General features: G+C 36.8%; 1 protein-coding gene across 5 annotated transcripts in view; it reads left to right on the top strand.

Moving 5' to 3' along the window:
- Positions 1–21,844, top strand: part of CAPRIN1 (cell cycle associated protein 1) — a 37,959-nt gene extending 16,115 nt beyond the window's left edge. Inside the window, exons 4-18 of one of the 5 annotated variants that reach the window (XM_006756119.2) lie at positions 3,183–3,421; positions 3,507–3,589; positions 6,723–6,860; positions 7,217–7,269; positions 7,347–7,433; positions 8,690–8,845; positions 8,930–9,038; positions 11,769–11,830; positions 12,267–12,377; positions 12,598–12,747; positions 13,663–13,813; positions 17,284–17,478; positions 18,264–18,364; positions 19,073–19,136; positions 20,666–21,844. In XM_006756119.2, coding sequence (XP_006756182.1) covers positions 3,183–3,421; positions 3,507–3,589; positions 6,723–6,860; positions 7,217–7,269; positions 7,347–7,433; positions 8,690–8,845; positions 8,930–9,038; positions 11,769–11,830; positions 12,267–12,377; positions 12,598–12,747; positions 13,663–13,813; positions 17,284–17,478; positions 18,264–18,364; positions 19,073–19,136; positions 20,666–20,730 — 1,764 coding nt within the window. In that variant the 3' untranslated portion in view covers positions 20,731–21,844. The remainder of the gene's footprint in view (positions 1–3,182; positions 3,422–3,506; positions 3,590–6,722; positions 6,861–7,216; positions 7,270–7,346; positions 7,434–8,689; positions 8,846–8,929; positions 9,039–11,768; positions 11,831–12,266; positions 12,378–12,597; positions 12,748–13,662; positions 13,814–17,283; positions 17,479–18,263; positions 18,365–19,072; positions 19,137–20,665) is intronic. The other 4 variants (XM_015559020.1, XM_006756120.2, XM_015559021.1 and 1 more) reach the window with 4 other exon arrangements.
- The last annotated feature ends 976 nt before the right edge of the window (positions 21,845–22,820 follow it).

The raw sequence follows: 22,820 nt of genomic DNA, 5'->3' as shown, positions 1-22,820 counted from the left end.
CTTCATGTTTAATGACCATCTGACTAGTTCCTTAAGTATCAGAAAATGGGCTTGTTTATATAGTTGGTAACTGTTTTTCCCATTAGGGATCTTAAGGAATGTGGCAGACTGATACATTGCTCTTGATCCAACAAAATGGAGTGTTTTCCCCCAAACATCTTTTGATACGATAAAAGCCTTTAGGAACAGGACAAAAATGAAATACAAAGTCAAATAATGTGTTCAGAGTTGAGACCAGAAAATTAATCTTTCTGAGTTAGTGTTAACTTACTTGGACAAAGACTAACAGTGTTAGAATATAAAGTTGTCCCTAATTTGATGAAATGAATAAACAGTTTATTATGTGACTAGAGGCCCAGTGCATGAGATTTGGGCACTTGGGGGTTGTCCCTCAGCCCTGTCTGCACCCTCTTGCAGTCCGGGAGCCCTTGGGGAATGTCCAACTGCCACTGCTGTGCTCGCCAGCTACGAGCCTGACTTCTGGCTGAGCGCACTGACCACCAGGGGGCAGCTCCTGTGTTGAGTGTCTGCCCCCTGGTGGTCAGTGTATGTCATAGCGACCAGTCATTTTGCCATTTGGTCCATTTGCATATTACCCTGCTGGCTCCTAACTGCTCGCCTGCCTGATCACCCCTAACTGCCCTCCCTGCCAGCCTGACCATCCCTAACTGCCTCTGCCTGCCAGCCTGGTCCCCCCCAACTGTGCCCCCCCCCGGTTCTGGCGTGGTTGCCCCACACAGCCTGCTGTTCAGTCATTTGGTCATCCCTCACTAACCCCCCTGCCGGCCTTGTTGCCCCACGCAGCCTGCTGTTTGGTCATTACTATTACTGTGATGGTGTCCTGGACAATTGGCATATTCCTCTATTATTAGTATAGATAGGATGAGAGGCAGTACAGTACAAAGATTATGAGTTCTGATTCTGGAACCAGACTGTCTGGTTTGACTACTGATCCTGCTATTTTTATTTAATAATTGTATGATTTGGAATGGGTTACTTAATTTCTCTATTCCTTGATCAGTCTGGATTTTCCAGAGAAACAGAACCAGTAGGATAAAAAGAGAAGAATGAGACAAGGGGGAGGAGAGGGAAAAGACTATCACTCTGCTTCTGTTTTCTAATCTATAAAATGGCAGTAATAATAATACCTACCTCATCAGAAGGTTGTGCTTAGAATAGTATTTGATGCATAACTAATAAATTTCATGCAAAACTAATGTATTTCATGTACTTAATATTCTTATTAAATTTAATTAAAGTTTGATGATATCTTTCAGAACTGAAGGAAATTTAATTTACATTCAAGTAGGGATTTGTTCCCCTTAGCTTAGGTCAGAGTCTCAGTGTTGATGAACCATGAACTCTGCCCAATTTCTTTTTCTGATACTATACAATTTAATAAATAATCTATTTCTGAAGCTACTATCACTGTGCAAATGAAAATACTTGTGTCCTCCTTTGCTTTTATTTTAATACTGGTGTTTTTAGCAACTTTTCACTAGGTCTTTAACTTTACTGGCCATCCTTAGGTTGTATTTGCCACAATTATTGAACACTTTTCTTGTTTGGCATTCAAGAGCTTTTTAAAACCTAGTCCAGCCCACTTGTTCTAATTTTCATATTCTTCCCTACTTGAGCTTCTCACTTCATCTAATGTGACTTTCTTATTTATTTTTTTGCTTTCTTGACTTCACTTCGTATTCCTCCCTGTCTTCCTATAATGTTTCCTGTCTCTGGCTACCTGTAAACACCTCTTTACCCTAAAAGCATACTCCCCAATACAATTGAAAGGTCTTCCATCTTTGGAGTAGATGGTCCTTTTTCTCTTTGTTCACCCTAGGTTAAAAGATCTCATCTTTCCATTCATATATACTACTAGAGGCCCGGTGCACAAAATGGTGCATGGTTAGGGTCCCTTGGCCTGGCCAGCGATCAGGGCCGATTGCGGCCATCCGGCTGCTGACTGGGGCCTTCTTTCTCCGGCTGCCAGCCGCCAGCCTGGGCCTTCCTTTGTTCTCCACCGCCCCCCTGGTGGTCAACACACGTCATAGCAAGTGATCAAACTCCCGGTCTCCCAGTTGAACTCCTGAAGGGACACTTTGCATATTAGCCTTTTATATTTATATAGATTTTTTGCCAATATAAGATACCATTTAATCTACTATCCTCTCTGCTGCCATTATAAATTTTACTTACTGCAACCTTCATTATTCCTTCCAGATCTTCCCTATTTCTCCCTTTATTATATGTTTTCTATGTCCTTATTTTGGTTTTCTCAGTTTCCAGTTATCTGAGTGAGTCTCAAGAAAGGGAGAGTGTGGGAAGGAAAACAATGTCGTGGCTCTTGGAAAGATGCACTTTTCTTTGATCACACACTGATGCGATGAATGAGAAAAGAGAAATATTTGAGTTTGATTGATGCTCTCCCTTCACCCGAGCCAGAAAAGAAAACGAGTGTAGTGGAGAGAAAACAGTGGGAAGAATACATTCATATTTAGCTTTTATTGGTCTTTTTCTGCCATTTTCTTTCTCTCTGCTAGTATCTGATTACTCATAAAAACAAGTCAGTTTTAGTTACTATTTTGAAGTGTTGGAATGCCTTTACCAGCAGGGGATTCTTTGGGTTGAGTTAACAGTGGTGAGTTTTGACACTTCTTTATGAATCAGTAATAGGTACTTAGAACTTTGGATCATTTTTCCATAGAGAATATATATGTAGGTAAGATGTTTTGTGGTGGTTGGGATTCTCTTTTAATCGACTCGGGGCCTAAATTAAAAAATCTTAATCATTCTTTTTATTATGGGAAATTTCAAAACTAAAGAATATAATGAAACTCTATGTACCATATCTATCTTCTACACTTATCATTTCATGGGCAATCATATTTGGTACAGTATACGCACACCTACTTCCCTACTCCCTGTTTGCTGGATTATTATGAAGCAACTTCCAAATATATCATTTTATTGGTAACATTTCAGTAGCATAATACCTTCAGTAATATAAAAGATGTGTTCTGAAATTCTAACAACTGCTTAAAGTAGATCATGTATTAAACTCTCTTTGTTAGATGGGGTCACATTTAACTCATTGAGTGAAATACGTCTTATTTACATTGGACTAAAAATGGATTGAATTAAAAAAACTTATTTTGATGTCTTACATTTATATTCCTATGCAGATTCAGAAAACAATAAAGAAAACAGCACGACGGGAGCAGCTTATGAGAGAAGAAGCTGAACAAAAACGTTTAAAAACTGTACTTGAGCTGCAGTATGTTTTGGATAAATTGGGAGATGAAGAAGTGCGAACTGACCTGAAACAGGGTTTGAATGGTGTGCCAATACTGTCTGAGGAGGAATTGTCATTGTTGGATGAATTCTACAAGTTAGCAGACCCTGAACGGGACATGAGCTTGAGGTATGGTGGTATTTGATAGAAGTTTCTAAATGTTATTTTAAATCGACAATTGAAAGGTAATTAATTAGCTATTTATTATTATAAGGTTGAATGAACAGTATGAACATGCCTCCATTCACCTATGGGACTTGCTGGAAGGCAAAGAAAAATCTGTATGTGGAACAACCTGTGAGTATTGCTGACACTTTATCTTCTATAACAATAAAAGTGTAATATGCTAATTAGACTAACAGCCGAATGACCTCCTGGATGAAGCCAGGGCTGTGAGGGTCGAGCCTCTTGCATGAATTTTGTGCATCGGGTCTCTAGGGATTTTATAACTAAGAATCTTTTAAAATTAGTTTCCTACTTAAGAGTAGTGTTAATTGAAGAAATTTTAGAACTATATAAATAATAATCTGCTGTTTACTTTTTTCATTTTGTGTATTTTGTGCGTGTATGAATGTGTGCGCGTGCGTGCATGCCTATAGGTCAAAACACTAACAACCAACCAAAAATCTATAATGATGGGAGCCCTAACTTAATGTAGTTTTGTTTATAAATAACTTAACTCTGCTTGAGGTGAACAGGTAAACACCAAGTTGACTTTCCAGTTTTTGGTTATTAGTTGGGGACTGGTTTTTCCTTGTAGCTGAAATTTTGTGAAAAACATGTACTGCACCTCCTATGCTCATTGTCTTAGTCTCTTTGATTTTTCTTAGACTTTTGCTAACTTGGGGACATTCAGTTTTTTCTCTTTTGAAAAAGGTATTGATATCTAGTCCAGTTTTCTATATGTGAGCTCCTTAACCTGAAATATGCAATTATATGTTGATTTTTTTTAAAGGACATTTAAGTTTCACTAAGTTAATTAGGAGGAATTTTAGGTTTTTAACTACATAGTAAATCAGGATATAGCTCCTTATGTTGATTGTTTATGAAGTTGATTTAGCCAAATAGATATTTGAACCCATCAAGGTAATGTTTATACCTTGTTTTTAGCTATTGGGTTGAAAAGAAATTAAATTGGATTTTAAGTTTTAATTGGCAAAACAATATGATACAATTTGGTGTGTACAGGAAATATGTAAAATCATATATGAGGCATCAAGGATTCTTTTATATCATTTCATGTAAAAATTTTCTTTTGGTTAACTTGTTATCTGTATTTCTTTGTAAAACATATTTTTAGCTTTTTTATTTTATTTCTGCTATTTCTGAATTTACCATTTCAAGTTTGGAAACTGATATATGTGCATAAGCTTGTTACCTTAAAAAAGTAGTTTTAGGTAAAGGTTGATCAAATTTTCATGAACATTATTGAGGAAGGAAAAGGGTTAAGCATCTAACCTTGTAGCTTGTTTTGGTGTTAGTTTCTGCCTAGTCTTGCTCTTGCATCTTAAATGTCACATCTTTATAGCCAAAAGAAAGTTATTAATGTACTCAATATTAGGGTGTTTTTTAAATTTTTTTTTTTGTTGTTGTTAATTCTCACCCAAGGATATTTTTCCATTGATTATTTTATTTTATTTTTTTCCCATTGATTTTAGAGAGAGCGGAAAAGGAGGGGGAGAGGCAGAGAGAGAAACATTGAGTTGAGAGAGACACAATGGTTGCCTCCCAAACTTGCCCTGACTGTGACTGGGGGATTAAGCCTGCAACCGAGGTACATGCCCTTGACTGGAATTGAACCCGGGACCCTTCAGTCAGTGGGTTGATGCTCTATCTACTGAGCCAAACCAGTTAGGGCTGTTTTTTTAATCCTCACTTGAGGATATGTTTTTTATTGATATATTTTTTTCTTCTTAGCAAGGGATAGAGGGGAAAAAAAAATCAGTGTGAGCCAGGGTTGAACCTTCAGCCTATGTATGTGCCCTGACCAGGAACCGAACCTACAGTCTTTTGGTGTACAGGAAGACACTCCAACCAACTGAACTACCCAGGCAGGGCATTAGTGTTTTTATATGTATTCAGTTTTCATGCATTTTTTTAAAAAATAAATAGTTCTGAGTCATGAATCTTTGAAATGTAGAGAACGGAAAACATGAAGTGTTCATGTTGTTAATAATTTTATTGTTAATAGGATTAATTTTATTAAAAAATTTGATATATGGTCCCTGAAGCTTTATTTCTGTGGTGTGTAACCTATGAAGGAATAGCCTTACTCTACATTTGCTATATAAGGCCAGGAAATTGAGATTTTAATTCTTGACCCACACCTTTGCCTGCTTTCCTGCCCTCCTTATAGTCTAGTGCAGTGGTCGGCAAACTCATTAGTCAACAGAGCCAAATATCAACAGTACAACGATTGAAATTTCTTTTGAGAGCCAAATTTTTTAAACGTAAACTATATAGGTAGGTACATTGTTAACTTAATTAGGGCACTCCTAAGGCTTAGAAAGAGCCACACTCAGGGACCACAGAGCCGCATGTGGCTCGCGAGCCATAGTTTGCCGACCACTGGCCTAGTGTACCAAATTCTGACAATTTAGCCTTTTAAATATCTTGAATCTGTCTACTTCTCTTTCTCTTCTACTTTCCTGCCTTTCTCTTACCTAATGCAGTCTTCTAACTGAATCCACCCCCTATGCCTCATTAAAATCTTATACTGGCTTTATTTTAATTACATTTCATATACATTTATTTCAAGACCTTGCATCATAGGGCCCTTACCGGTCTCTCCAGACTTAAAGTTTCTTAAGCTTTCTCTTACTCCCTGTGGTTCAGCCACAGTACATACTTGCATTTTTTTTTGTATTTGGCACGCTTCTTCTTTGTACAGGGCTTTGTAAATGCTGTTGCTTCTGCCTTGAAACACTTCTCTGCTACTCATCTTCCAGATCTCAGCTCTTCCAGCACCTATACCAGGAAAGCCTCTGGTGGTCTCTCTGAGTAGGTCCAATCCATTGTACTTCTGTGTAGTACTTTTCACAGATGTAATTTGACTGTTTTTTGTGAGTATTTGGTAACTCTTTATTGGGCTGTAAAGTTAGGGAGGGCAGATACGGTATCTTTTTTACATACCTTTTTCTAGCCCCAGTGCCTAGCATGTTGACTAAAATTAATTAGATGCTATATTGAATGAATAAATGACAATTATCAGCTATTTAAAAAACTAACACATAAAATCCATGAAGTTTAATACAAATAGGAGCTTTTGTTCCCTCTCCTATAATAAATTTCTATTCTTGATGGAATTTAATGTTTTTATATGTTTTAGTAACAGTTGGTGAGGTTTTTTTCTTACAATATTTTGTAGGATGTTGAATCTTCAAGTCAGGCAACCTCAAATAGTCTTAACATTATAATATTCTAATTTTAGATAAAGCTCTAAAGGAAATTGTCGAGCGTGTTTTCCAGTCAAACTACTTTGATAGCACCCACAACCACCAGAACGGGCTGTGTGAGGAGGAAGAGGCAGCCTCAGCACCCGCTGTTGAAGACCAGGTAGCTGAAGCTGGTGAGTACTGAGGGGGAATGAGGTTTAGTTTACAGTCCTGGTTTTACTTTCCTTTGCCACCACTATAATCTGTATGCTGCTTTATAACATGAATTCTAAGAACAGGAGGAAGTTTTAACATAGTAGCTCTTAATTGACATTATACCTGACCCAGAAGTAAAACTGAAACTGAAGTAATTTATTGAAACTGAAATAATTTTTTCTGGAATAAATAGTAAAGAAAATTCTTTCTAAATACATTATTGTAAGAATGATAAAGTATGGAAACTTATTGTTAACTATAAGTTTATAAATAAATTCAGATTAAGTGATGGTAAACTGTTAAAAAGGTTCCTTATACTCTTTTGCATCTTTAGAACCTGAGCCAGCAGAGGAATACACTGAACCAAGTGAAGTTGAATCCACAGAGGTATGATTTTTATATAATGCTGGTTTTCCCTTTCTGCCTTTAAAACAGAGGTCTCAAACATTTACTTTGCTTTGCAGTATGTAAATAGACAATTTATGGCCGAAACACAGTTCAGCAGCGGTGAAAAGGAGCAGGTAGATGAGTGGACAGTTGAAACAGTCGAGGTAAGAGTTCTGTTACAAGACGGATTAATTTTTATGTCTCCTAAGAGCAAATTAAGATTGTTAGTCTTGGTACATTTATTGTAATAAACTCTTTACACAAGACTGTTAGGTTTAAAAGGTGATTTGTTTATCCCTGTTGAAGTTTAATAGAATCACTGATGCTGATCCAGTTTCAAAAAATTATAACCATGTATAACTTCAGGTTAGTGTATTAAAGTATGTGATTTGTTATTAGGTTGCTCTATAAAAACCTGGGTTCCCACATGGGTAACCTTTAGAAAAATCCTACTCACACGGGCTATATTGAAATGTCATCTTAGACTCCTCCTCTCCTTCACCTTAAGGCTGTTTGGTTACCAGGTTCTATTATCTCTATTCCTTATAAAGAAGGTTATGACTTGCTCAGGCTTAACAGGTATGACTTCCCCTGGCTTAAAAAGTCAAACAGAAGAATATATAAAAATTGTAATCCTCACCTGAGGATATGTTAATTGATTTATTTTTTAAGAGAGGGAGAGAGAGAAAGAAAAAGAAACAAAGAGAGAAACACTGATGTGAGAGAGAAACGTTAATCAGTTGCTTCTTGTAAGTGTCCTGGCGGGGAATCAAATCTGCAGCCCTTTGGTGCATGAGCCACCTGGCCAGGGCAGAATATACATTTGATGTAATAAAGTTCAGTGATTTTTTCCTGCAGAGCAGGGAACTATTAAAAATGATAAGTTGGAGAAATTATTAGAGCTAGGAAAAGGACACAGAGGGAAAGTGAGGTTTGGCTTTTGTAGCAGTTTAAGTGAAGTGATGGACCTTGACCTATAATATTGGTTGAGAGGATGGAACGGTGGGAACTCAAAGCTTGATGATAATAATAGCTAACATTTTTTGAGTGCGGACTACATATTGGATACTGAGATATGTATTTAATATAGATATGTAGGTTTACTTAATGTAAAAAGGCTTAGCAGTTTACACAAAAGGCATTCTTTTAGGAAATAAATAACTGGTAGTCTTTCTTTGAAATCAGTCTATAAAGTAATTGTGAAATGCTACATGGTAATCATGTGGAATGACAGCACATTAGAATTTTAATAGTGATCAGAATGTTAAATTTGACATAATTGTGATCAGTTTGAATAACTACATTAAAATCTATTCTGTTTACAGTATAGATAGTGTATGTAGTTTGGGGATCTGTCATGATGGTAATGAATGGAGCGCTTTCATTCTACCAATCCACTCCCCTCCCCTTCTCCCTTTAGGTGGTAAATTCACTCCAGCAGCAACCTCAGGCTGTGTCTCCTTCAGTACCAGAGCCCCACTCTTTGACACCCGTGGCTCAGGCAGATCCCCTTGTGAGAAGACAGCGAGTACAGGACCTTATGGCACAAATGCAGGGGCCTTATAATTTCATACAGGTATGTGCAGTTTAATGAAACACTAACAGAGTACTGTAAGTGCTTACATTATTTAACTTAATTCTATTGTATTCCCCCTTGTAGGATTCAATGTTGGATTTTGAAAATCAGACACTTGATCCTGCCATTGTATCTGCACAGCCTATGAATCCAACACAAAACATGGACATGCCCCAGCTGGTTTGTCCTCCAGGTTAGTAATGACATATTTTTATGTGAGAAATAAATATAGGGTCAATGCTTTCAGCTTTTGTAAAGTTTGTAAAATTATTTTTTTCCTTTTAATGCTTGCTTAACTTTTAGATCTACCTTTTAATTTGATAAGAAACATTTTTTCCTATAATGCAAATGCTAACTGTAGTTCTATATTTTTTTAATACTTTTAAAAATCTACATATTTTATTGATTTCAGAGACATAGGGAGGGGGGAGAAAGAGAAAAACATCAATGATGCACATCCCCTAGTGGGAATCGAGCGTACAACTCTGGCATGTGCCCTGACCAGAAATGTAACCGTGAACCTGGTTCATAGGTTGATGCTCAACCACTGAGCCATGCCGCTGGGCTGTTTTATTACTTTTTATTGTATATAAAAATAGAAAAGTACATACAAATGTACATTTTGACGAGTTTTCATAAACTGAAGACATCAGCACTCAAAAATGGAACATTATCAGTACCCAGAAGCCTATTTTTGTCACCTTTCAGTCACTGGCTATCCTTCTCCCTAACTCCATGGTAATTACTTCCTGACTTATAAAACTATAGACTAGTTTTTCCTGTTTCTGTAATTCATGTAAATGAAATTTTGCTTGGACTTTTTAAATGTCAAGATAAATCTCAGAATAAAAAATAATAGAGGTGTTTTTTTCTGAAGAATGTTTGCAGCTTTTTGAAAACGAGCTTTAATAGTCAAGTGGGTAAGGGAATGCTTAAGAGAAAAGGTGAAGATAAAAAGACAGTTGAAGTTTCAGACGCAACACTAATCTTACACCATTATTTGAAACAGCAGCACTAAGTAGAGTTGGTACCTTTTATTGGGTTAAGTGGATTGTTAGTGATTTTTAGTCTTGTTTTCTTCCCAGATCATGTCAGCATTAAGGGCACAAAAGTGGAACTATGCAAAGTAACACATTTAATGTATAATTTTAAACGTTATATAAAAAGCATTGCTGAGTAAAAGCATTGTTTAATGACAGTTAATCTGGTAAGGTAGTTGGGTTTTTTCCCAAGCAATGATGAGGGAGCTCATCTTGGTCACATTTCTACCAAGAGTTAGAAAAAAGATGAAGGTTAGGTGTTAGGCCTGCTCGAAAGGAATTAGAGTTATTGGCATTCATTTTCTGAGCTCCACTGGAGGAAGAAAATACACAGTTTTCTAAGCTAGTAAGTTGTGCTGAAGCACTCATGTAACTCAGGTAAATAAATGCCGAGTCCATTAGATCAGTGGTCGCCAACCTTTCGGACCTCACGGACCACCAGTAGTGCACCGACCACTGGTTGGTGGCCGCTGCATTAGATTCTTCAGTAAGAACAGGCAATTTTAAATGACTAACCAAAGATCCTGTATTTTTTATTTAATTAATGTATTTAAATATGCTTCATTGATTTTTTTTTTTTATTATTAAGGGAGGGAGGGAGAAACATCAGTAGGCTCCCTCCTGCCCACCCCCTACTGGGGATTGAGCCCAAACTCAGGCACATGGCCTGACTGGTAATCAAACTGGGTGACTCTCAGTGCACAGGATAACACTCAACCAGGCAGGGCGAGATCCTGTATTTTTTATTTATAATCATGTTTGGTAGGGGAATGGAAAGATGGTGGGAGTTGGCAATAATATGTACACTGAATTGAATATAGGCTTTTTAAAAGTATACTTACTTTTATTTTTTGTGCAGAAACATTTGAGAGATTATATTGAAACTTGATAATCCTACATAATAAAAGCCTAATATGCTAAGTGTCCAGTTGTCTGATCAACCAATCAAAGGATAAAATGCTAAAGATATGCTAAGGCCACTCAACCGCTCGCTTTGATGTGCACTGACCATCAGGGGGCAGATGCTCTGACCCGTACGTTAGCTTGCTGCTGGGGTCCAGCTGATCTGGACTGAGCGAGATGGGCCGGGCACACCTTGGAGCTGTCCTGCGGTCCCTCCTCAACTTGGATCGTGCACCGGTGGGGTCCCTTGGCCTGGCCTGAGCCCTCTCGAAATCTGGGACCCTTCAGGGGATGTCGGAGAACCAGTTTCAGCCTGATCCCGCAGGCCAGGCCTAGGGACCCCACTGGTGCACTAATTCGTGCACTGGGCCTCTAGTGTTAAAATAATACTGAATATTATCTAAGGTCTTAAGAGTAATACTACTTTATAGTTATTGCTTTAGAAGCCTTTTTCATGGATAACACTGGCACTGATTCTTACCTGTTCTCTCTACCTTTTTTTTTTTTTTAATTTTTTTATTGATTTCATAGAGGAATGGGGAGGTAGAGAGAGATAGCAACATCAATGATGAGAGAATCATTGATTGGCTGCCTCCTCCATGCCCACAACCCAGGCATGTGCCCTTGACCAGAATCGAACCCGGGACCCTTTAGTCTGCAGGCCGATGCTCTTTCCACTGAGCCAAACCAGCTAGGGCTGCTCTCTACCTCTTTGTTATTATTTATTACTAACATCTTTACCTTTGTAAAACAGAATGAAAACCATTGTGAGAGTTGATTAATAATGACTACCAGTAAACACAATACTAAATTGTGTTTGAAATTGAAAGCTAAAATTACAAGTATCTTCATGATTGCTAAACAGTTTATTTAGAATTTGGTTATAGAATTTTGCCTTTTGCTACGAAGTAAAAGGTATTTAGACATCTTTGAAAAAATTTAATTTTGTGTAACGATTATTTTTTTGGTCAATTTTTCAGTTCATTCTGAATCTAGACTTGCTCAGCCTAATCAAGTTCCCGTACAACCCGAAGCTACACAGGTGAGAGTGATAGAAATATTTTTGCAGATTTGTTTTTAGCCAGTTCTTTAGTCACTTTCTTAGTTAGCTTATGAAAGTCAGGTATGAATTTTATGAGTGTCCAAATCTGGCATGTGTAGCTTTATTTCCATGACTACATTTATTTTTCTTGGTGATGTATAAAATTTTTTTCTAATTCTTGTTTCTTTAGACTAGTTTATTGTAATGAAAGAAGAAACTTAGACATAATTCTAAAATTTAGTGCAGATATTACCATTTTAGAAGCATTTGTGGGGACCTTACAACTGGACTAATGTTTAACTTTGAGCTCTAATAATACATATATTTTTTGTAGTGGTTAGGTTTTATAGTCTACTTATCTACATTTTTTAAGCCTTGCATGTATCAGAGTTGGCTTATAACACAAAGAAGCTTTGATTACTTTATCTCTGTGTAGGTTCCTTTGGTTTCATCCACAAGTGAAGGATATACAGCATCTCAACCCTTGTACCAGCCTTCTCATGCTACAGAGCAACGACCACAAAAGGAAACACTTGATCAGATTCAGGCAAGTTCTGTTACCAGGTCATATAAACTTGATGAGGTGCTTATTTATGAATTGGGCAGAGGTAAATGACTGTTATATAGTGACTTTCATTTTGGATCTAATGCATGTACTACAGCATTTTTATTTCATGAAATGGTTGAGTTTGTTAATACACATATGGGCAGTAGCCTTGGCTAAGTGTAGTTGATCACTAAAGTGCATCTATTCACTTTGTGTTTAGGCAACAATCTCTTTAAATGCAGACCAGACTACAGCATCCTCATCCCTTCCTGCTGCCTCTCAGCCCCAAGTGTTCCAGGCTGGGACAAGCAAACCTTTACATAGCAGTGGAATCAATGTAAATGCAGCTCCATTCCAATCCATGCAAACGGTAGGCAAATTAATTCAACCAACATTGAGTACCTAGTGTGTACTATTATGCTAGAGTTTCAACAAAAAGTCTTTATTTAACTTTGTGCTTGAGTCTGCATCTACCCTAATTGTAGGGTATATTTAATTGAACCTAAACTCTGATTTTCCTGCTTCCAGCGGTAGATTTGAGTCTTAGGAGTTATGTGTTTTACAGCTGCACCCTTTTGATTTGATTAACAAAATTTTAAACATGCAGAAAAACAGACCAAAATAATATCTATATATAAACATTGTTACGTAAATTTAACAGTTGTTTAAATTTTGCTATATTTACTTAATTGTTTACTGAAGCATATCCAAGTAAATTGCAGGCAGTCTGATACTTCACCCTGTTTCTTCAGTAAACATCTCTAAATTGTAGTTTGTAGAAAATGATGATAATGGAAAATAATCAGTGTGATAGAGGTAAATCAGTGCTCATAGGAAAATTCATAGTGTTACATACTTAAAATACTAACTGTGATTAAAAATATCATAAAAATAAAATAAGTAAATATTCAACTCAAAGTTGAAGTTTATAGAATTAATTTGTATAACTGATATTGTACCAGGGGTTTATGTCTTTATACAGATTTATCATTTATAATAGCATTTCCAAGGCTATTGATTATATGTCTTTAGATTTTTAAAATCCCCATTCATAATTCTCTTCTTTAAGTGCTGGATGGCATATATTTTTCCCCACGTTGAAGTGCATTAAATGAAAGGTGTGTGTGTGTGTGTGTGTGTGTGTGTGTGTGTGTGTGTGTATGTGTGTGAGTGATGTTTGAGACTTTTTTTACATTTGAGGTAAAACCAGCATTAAAGTCTGCCATGTTAAAAGTGAGGAAATTATTAGCATAACTGGATGAACTAATCATTTATTTACTTACAGGTGTTCAATATGAATGCCCCAGTTCCTCCTGTTAATGAACCAGAAACTTTAAAACAGCAGAATCAGTACCAGGCCAGCTATAACCAGAGCTTTCCCAGTCAGCCTCACCAAGTAGAGCAAACAGAGCTTCAGCAAGAACAGCTTCAAACAGGTAGGGTACCCCGCATCACGTCCTGGCTACTTGTTTCCCAGTGCAGGTGTTGACAGTGAAGGACAGTTCAGACTTCAGAGTGGCTGCATCCAGGAAGTTTTGTGTTAGCATTAGACCTTACGGATTTTGCATTTTTGGCCCTGAGTTAAATTGAGTTTGTATTTGCTATATATGAATAACGTGCAGTGTTATACCCATTTTCCTTTGGTCAGTGAGCTTTCATAGTATCTTTTTTATTATATGATTTTAGTGGAATTAAACTTGTTACTCAAATTATGGTTAAATTTGCTTTTAATTGCTAATTTATTAAAGCCTGCTGGCATGATACTCAGCACTCAGTTATACAAAGCCAGGAAGCAGTAAGGAGTTGGTGGTGGCTGCATTTGGTTGATTGGTTGAGACAAAAGTCCTTGTTGGAAAGTATGGTTGTAATTTGGCCTGTTATCATACCTGTTACAGTAATAAAGTAGATAAAGACATTTTAGATTTGTTAAATTTGTAACACATGAAATATCTTTTTAGGTCTATGGTTATTTACTTCCTAGGACTTTAATTGGGATCGCAGAACAAACTATAGCGAACCCTGCTAAAATCATAGGAGTTGTTATTACTTTGATTTTAGTAACTGAAATTTTCTTGTTAGACTTGGATCAACATGGTAGATTTTTCAGTAATAAATCCTTACATAGCCCTATAGTACTCAGCATTTACTAATCAGCAGGGAGGTGAAGTCAGTCATAATCTGATAGCAATTTGCCAGTTATGCTATCTGTGCTCAGCTTCTGAATAACTGGGCTTCTTGCTCTCAGGCTCCTTTAATTATTTCATTGCCATGCATTCATAAGTTGGTTTGGAGCAGGTATATTTGGGGCCTTTTGACATTGTGCTGACATGCTTGCTATTTTGCCATTTTTTTCAGATGGTGTGATGAAATGAAAAGTAATTACTACATATTATTTGATTTGCTTAATTTTACCCCTTGTGCCAGTTGATTTCAAACTCCCTTGCACTTACATTGTAACTTGCCTTCACTAATTGACTGAAGCACTTGAGCTCTAGATAACCTTTTGTTAGCATTTTAAAAGACATTATTTATAAAGGTTAACTGCATAACATTCAGACATTTTCAATAAAAAAGCAAAATCAGCCCATATATTTTGTTTATTTAAACTTAAACCTCTAGCCCAGTCTGTTCTTCACACAGTAGCCCAGAGTGATTATTTTAAAATGTAAGTCAGATGTCTTTCTCTGGTTCAGAACCTTTCAGTGACTTCCCATTTTATTTAGAAAAGGAATCCAAAGTCCTTGGTTTATAAGGTCCTTTATGACCTGGTCCCTGCCTTGATCCTGTGGACAGTAGGTCCTTGGGTTACATCGGAGATAGGTTTCTACGGTACGACATAATGCGATTTTCACCTAAGTTGGAGCCCACCTATATAAGCACCTACGTCACTCACATGGAGCACATACATATCAGTAATGAAGTGAAACAGTAAAAAAAATTTAAAAGAAAGATAACAATTCCTGACCTTTACTTGTGGTAAATAAATAGTAAAAAACATAAAGCACATATGTCGAAATGATGGAATTTTTTTTAATAAATGGGAGATGGCGACATAACCACGAAACGACGTATGTCGAGTCCGTCGTAACCCAAGGACTGTCTGTACATCCTATTTCCTTCCATACCAACCACAAACACAGCAGGTTCTCTGCTCTCGCACAGCCTTTACACTTTCCTCCTTATTGCCTGAAACTTCCTTCCACTCATGTTTATGGGGCTTTGTTGATTGACCTTTATTAGGTTTTTGCTCAGATAGCACCTTACAGAGACCTCCCTTCATTGCCCTGACTAAATACTTCACACTCACTTTAGTCACTTATTTATCCTACTATGGTTTAGTCTTCATCACTTATTACCTGATACTATATAGATGTTTTCACTTGTAAATGTATTTTATCCACTTATCTCCCATTATTAAAATGTCCGTCTGGGCAAAGGTTGTGCGTTAGTAACTGATACATCCCTGATGTCTAGGACATGGTTGGCATGTTGAGAGCACTCGGTAGTTGTTGAACAAATCAGTGTGTCCCATCATTCCAGAAGTGTTGTTTAAATTAAAGGAGAAAAGGAGTCCTGGTATTTTAAAATAAAGATCACTCTTTAATTGTTTTGCTTTGAGTTTCTTACAGTGAGATTTGACCAACATTAATTCTTAGTGATAAAAAGTGAGTCGAAAATACGGTTCTTTTACCTACTTTCTACCTGCATACAGATGAATCTTTTTAGATAGACAATGTTACTTGTACTGGTGATATTTGCTTATAATTTTAAATTTTGGGAATGCAGTAAAAGGTAATTAATCTAAAGATCACATTGTAAATAACAAGGTATTTGTTCCATTACATAATTGAAAAAGGAGTCATGATCCTTCCTTCCTTAGACATTTCCTACCCTTTTAATTGAAAAATACAATTCTATAAACTAAAATGTACTTAGGGTTTCTTGAGTATATAAAATGAGTCAGGTAAAGATGTTCGAGAGTCACGCCACCTTTTCTTTGTGCCCAAGCAAGGGAGGTTTGGGCTGGCTAGAGGCTGCTGTTTTTGTTCCTGGGTGTAGGCCTTCCTGTGGTCTCTACTTTCCTCATCTTCCAAAGGTTTAGTTAGCACCCCGTTTTTTGCCTCCCCCACCCCGTGAATTATGAAAATTATGAACATTGGCATAATAGCAGAGATGTGCCTCAGTATTTAACATTGGAAGGTTCCTAGATCCCCCACTGTAGAGAGGAGGAGGACAGGTACAGAGTAGTGGGCCTTCTAAGACCTTTCATTCTAGCTGACTGCATGCTGGTGTATCATTTAACTGTCTTCAGAATTGGCTGCACTCAAAAGTGCTTGAAATGAATCAAGAATTAAGGGAGGTACAAGTTAAAGGCCTCTGCTGGTTTATCTTTGTAATTGACTGAATATTGTAGCTTAGCTATGGAAACAGTTTTTTGTAAGTTTTCAGTAAATTTGAGGGAGATTTAAAAGAATGAAAGCTTCAACTACTAAGAAACTTTATAATGAAAAGAAATAATTAAATGCTATAAAATGATAATTTTACTGTTTCTGTATGTGAGATCTTCTGAATTAGTCTCTTGTGCTAATAGGTGATGCCTTTCAGATGTTTAATGATACTGCTTTTCAAATCATTTGGAAGGATAGAATTGTGTGTTCTCGCAGAGTTGTGTGCTTTCAGAGATAAGGAATTGTTGGAGATTTTTATTCTGTTGTAGGAGCAAGGCAGGGACTTATTAATGTGTAGTTTTCCCTATTAATTTGAAAATTTATTTAAAGACAAAATTAAACTTTGAGGAGATTGTATAAGACACTTCTTAAGCCAGAAAGCATGTGGGAGAACAAATTGTAATGAGCTGTGTGTAGTGTATGTGTGTATACATGTTTTTCCCTCTCTTTTATTATAGTGGTTGGCACTTACCATGGTTCCCAGGACCAACCCCATCAAGTGACTGGTAACCACCAGCAGCCTCCCCAGCAGAACACGGGGTTTCCTCGGAGCAGTCAGCCCTATTACAACAGTCGTGGTGTGTCTCGTGGAGGCTCTCGTGGTGCTAGAGGCTTGATGAACGGATACAGGGGCCCTGCCAATGGATTCAGAGGTAAAAATTAACAACACAAGTTCATGCCCTTAACTGATTTGTAAAATACGTAGAAATAGTCATGTTTTTGGGAAAGATATGTATCTCTCTGCATTAGTCTCCTTTATAATTTAAAAACTTGTATATTTTGATACAGTCATTTAAATTGACATTGAGTTTTTTATGTGTCAGACCCATGCCTACTATTGTCCAATAAGGGATAATTGCTTTTCATATATTATCAGACCTTAGGGATATTTTTCTGGTTGTTTTTTTTTTTTTTTTTTTGCCTTTCCATGTGTGTATGTGCATGGATGAGAGAAAATTTCATCTTCTAATTCAGAGGTTCTCAACCTGTGGGTCGCGACCCCTGGGGCGGGGTCGGGTCGAATGACCCTTTAACGGGTCACCTAAGACCATTGGAAAACACATATATAATTACATGTTGTTTTTGTGATTAATCACTATGCTTTAATTATGTCTAATTTGTAACAATGAAAATACATCCTGCATATTAGATATTTACATTATGATTCATAACAGTAGCAAAATTACAGTTATGAAGTAGCAATGAAAATAATTTAATGGTTGGAGGTCACCACAACATGAGGAACTGTATTAAAGGGTTGTGGCATTAGGAAGGTTGAGAACCACTGTTCTAATTACTGCTCATAGAAATATATAAACAGATTGGGTCAAGATAGTGATTAGAAATTAATATAATATTTTCGTTCTTCCCTTGGTTAGTAAGAAAGTAAACATTCCTTGTGAAGAGAAGAAAATTATTCTCTTGTCCTAAATTTTAGGAGGATATGATGGTTACCGCCCTTCATTCTCTAACACTCCAAACAGTGGTTACACACAGTCTCAGTTCAGTGCTCCCCGGGACTACTCTGGCTATCAGCGGGTAGGTAAAGTTGTTTTAAAATATAAACCTGACTGAAATATACCAATGGAAGTGATTGCTGTAGTTTCTTTTTAAAATATATTTTTATTGGTTTCAGAGAGAAGGGAGAAAGAGCGCAGCATTGATTGGCTGCCTCTTGCGCTGGCGCGCATGCGTGCACACGCACGCATCCCCCCTCCCCACTGGGGATGGAGTCCACAACCCGGGCATGTACCTTGACCGGGCATCGAACCTCAACCTTCTGGTTCATAGGTCGATGCTTAACCACTGAGTCATACTGGCTGGGCTGTAGTTTCTTGATGGACTTGATTAACTAATTTGGGCTGATTTTTATACCTGTGTTTTTTTTTAAAATAATTTTTATTGATTTCAGAGAGGAAGGAGAGGGAGAGATAGAAACATCAATGATAAGAGAGAATCATTGATTGGCTGCCTCCGACACATCCCCTCCCAGGGATTGAGCCTACAACTCAGGCATCTGCCCTTGATCTGTTAAAAACAATGATTTTTAAGAGCAGAGAAAATATTTCATTGAACATTCTTAAGAATAATAGGAGTATAACAATTACAGAATAATAATTATATTGAAATGTCTAAAAGAATAAGGAGGAGTTCTATATTTTGCAAGTATCTGACTAAGAATCTAGATGGCTGAGAATTTAAAAATTACCGTCTCTTCTCTTCAGTACTAACTAGCATGTCTTTTAGGATGGATATCAGCAGAATTTCAAGCGAGGCTCTGGGCAGAATGGACCACGGGGAGCCCCACGAGGTAATATTTTGTGGTGGTGATCCTAGTTCCTAAGTGGAGCTTCTGTTCTGGCCTTGGAAGAGCTGTTCATAATCTGCATGTAGGTTACTTGTTAGGAATACATTTATCATTTCCAGACTTGTTGCAAGGATTAAATGAAATGCTCTGTTTCTAAAATTTATCTTGAACCCAAATTTAATTTTTTGAATGACTGTCCCTGTTACTATTAACTGTCTCAAAAACTAGAACATTTTTCCTCCTCAGAAAAAAATGTTTTTCCAACTGCAAATTATTTTTCAGGTCCTAAAACCTGCTAAATGTTTTTAGGAAGTACTTACTGAAACATTTTGTAAGACATTTTTGGAATGAGATTGAACATTTATATAAATTTATTATTCCTCTTTTATTTTTGAAACATGCATATTATATTTTAGGGCCAGAGACCCTTTAATGGCCAGATAAGCCATAGTTACATTTAGAGAACCATTTAGAAGTCATAGAACTAATCGAAATTTCAATGCCTTTTGGACCACTATTATATAAATACTCATTAGTTTCTGACTTTTAAACAAAACCTCCAAATTCCTAACTAATTAACTCATATTTAAAAATACAGCTTTTAAGAGTTTTTGGTTTTGTCTATTACTGTAGGAAAACTACTTCGTGCTATTTGGGCAGGAAGTCAACCTATGTAACAGAAGTAGCATTTCATCTGATCTGAAGTTCTAAATGGTTCTCTTATTGGAAGGATGTAAATTGAATAGGTTTCCTCTAGATTTTGGCCATCACATGTATAAAATGTATATTTCGGAGGAATTATAAAGTACTTTGATTTTAATGCTAATAGAAACTGGCCAGCAAAAGGTGCATTTTTAAAAAATTAATGGATCACTGGGAAATTATTGACTTGAAATATCAAAGGATATTTGCATGTGAATGTGCGTTATGTTCATTTTCACCTTGTAGCATATTCTATGAAAGTTGAGTTTACTGGTAGCTAAAAATCTGTTTTAACAGCATGTAAAAAGTTATTTTATCTGTTACAAGTCATTATACAATTTTCAATGTTATGTAGTTTCTTTTTAAAAGTTTAGGTAATAAGGTCTGTTTTTCATTCTGGTGCTTTTATTAATTTTGATAGTATGATGTTACTTACTACTGAAATGTAATAAGCTAGAGTGTACACTAGAATGTAAGCTCCATGAGAGCCAGGTACCTTGTCTGTTTTCACTGCTGTATCTATTTCCAACGCCGATGACAGTGCCTGGCACATAGTAGGCACTCAATAAATACTTGTTGAATGAATGAATGAATGAGTACTGGTGGAATACTCCATTAGCTCTACTCTTCTTTTAGCCAGAAAACATGAGCAGATTTGGGCATGACAACTTCCAGGACAGGTGAAACTTGAACACTGAAGAATTGACCTCTTAAACCTAATAATGTGGTGACAAGCTCCCCACATGCTTCTTGACTTCAGATGAAAATCTGCTTGAAGGCGAAACAAAAAGTATTTGAAAGAAAAACCAAATGCCATTTTTGTCTTCTAGGTCGTGGAGGGCCCCCAAGACCCAACAGAGGGATGCCGCAAATGAACACTCAGCAAGTGAATTAATCTGAGTCACAGGATTATGTTTAATCGCCAAAAACACACTGGCCAGTGTACCATAATATGTTACCAGAAGAGTTATTATCTATTTGTTCTCCCTTTCAGAAAACTTATTGTAAAGGGACTGTTTTCATCCCATAAAGACAGGACTACAATTGTCAGCTTTATATTACCTGGATATGGAAGGAAACTATTTTTACTCTGCATGTTCTGTCCTAAGCGTCATCTTGAGCCTTGCACATGATACTCAGATTCCTCACCCTTGCTTAGGAGTAAAACATAATATACTTTACAGGGTGATAATATCTCCATAGTTAACCGAAGTGGCTTGGATAAAGCAAGATTGACTTGTGACATTGGATAAAGTCTACAAATCAGCCCTAGCATTATTCAGTGGTAATTGACAAAAACATTTCCCTTGAAAGGAAGATGGAAGGAGGAGTTTGGTTTGGCAAAATAACTGCACTTCACAACTTTTCCAGTTAAATGGAGCATTGAACGTTTAGATGCACATCAAATCACGCATGGGCCCTTAATCACATATATAAGGTTGGCTACCAGCTTTGACACAGCACTATTCATCCTTGGCCAAATGACTGTGGTTAAAAACACATGTAAATTGCTTCCTAACAGCTGACACTGTATAAGACAAAGCCGAAATGCAGTATTAGGCTTTGATTGGCACTTTTTGAAAAATATGCAACAAATATGGGATGTAATCTGGATCGCCGCTTCTGTACTTACTGTGAAGTATTTAGATAACTTTTGAACACATAACATTTTCTTTGACAATGACTTTTGTAAGGATTGGTAATATATATCATTCCTTACGATGCTCATTGTCTGTCACTAATCCTTGGATTTTGCTGTTTTGTCGCCTGAAGTGGTACAGGTACTGATGGAAATCTGTAATGGATAATCATAACATTCTTGGCCGTTTCCCTGCAGCCTGAAGGTTTTTAAAAGATAACAAATGCCTGCTGCTACCACCCTTTTAAATTGCTATCTTTTGAAAAGCACCAGTATATGTTAGATTGATTTCCCTATTTTAGGGAAATGACAGTCAGTAGTTTCAGTTCTGATGGTATAAGCAAAAGAAATAAAACATGTTTATAAAAGTTGCATCTTGAAACACTGGTGTTCAACAGCTAGCAGCTGTTTCAGTCATGCATTGTGTTTCAAATTTTATGGTCATCTCCAGCAACTATTTCTATAGTACTTATACTTAAATTTGTCTAACCCTAATTATCCTTTTCTCCTGGAGGAATTTATGTTCAAAGTGGTGATTCCTTCCCTTAGATGCACAGGGAGAGTCACAGATTTTGGTGGAGATTGACAGTCTAGTAATTTATGTACCATGCTGGAATATGTGCTAGCAGTTTGAGCACTAGTTCTGTGTGCCTGTGAACTCAGTGCTGCTTGTCGTATCCCACTTTGACTTCATGGGGAACTAAGCCCACCTATTGAGCAAAGGCTACTAAGTTAATGGTATTTTCTGTGCAGACATTACATTTTGTTTTCAGCCTTTAGCTAAGGAATTTTTTTCAGTAGGTGCTCAGCACAAAACTATTCTCAAACATTCATCATTAGACAACTGGAGTTTTTGCTGGTTTTAACCTACTAAAATGGATAGGCTGTTGAACATTCCACATGCAAAAGTTTTGTAGGGTGGTGGGAAGTGGGGGGGGATCTTCAATGTTTATTTTAAAATAAAATAAGTTCTTGACTTTTCTCTTGTGGTTGTGGTACATCATATTGGAGGGTTATCTGTTTACATTTGCAAATGAGTATTTATTTTGTTGGCACCTCCCCTTGTGTGCTTTAAAATGACATCTGCCTGGGATGTACCACAACCATATGTTAGGTGTATTTTAGAGGAATTATATAAAATATTCATGGTTTATTGGGTAATCCCTAGATGTATGCTTACAGTCCTCTATAAAATTAAATTTGCTATTTGTGTAGAAAACAATTTCATGATATTTATAATCAAAATTGAAGTAAATAAGGTCTTTATACAGTGATCTCAATCAGTTCAGAGATGGGATGGGAAGAAACTTTCTAGATTTCAAAGTTCTATGCATTAGTGTAGATGT

The sequence above is a fragment of the Myotis davidii genome, unplaced genomic scaffold, assembly GCF_000327345.1.
Source record: "Myotis davidii unplaced genomic scaffold, ASM32734v1 scaffold94, whole genome shotgun sequence".
In the NCBI taxonomy this organism is placed as follows: Eukaryota; Metazoa; Chordata; class Mammalia; order Chiroptera; family Vespertilionidae; genus Myotis; species Myotis davidii.
The sequence above is the reverse complement of the archived record's forward strand: the minus strand, read 5'-3'. Positions and strand labels throughout refer to the sequence as shown.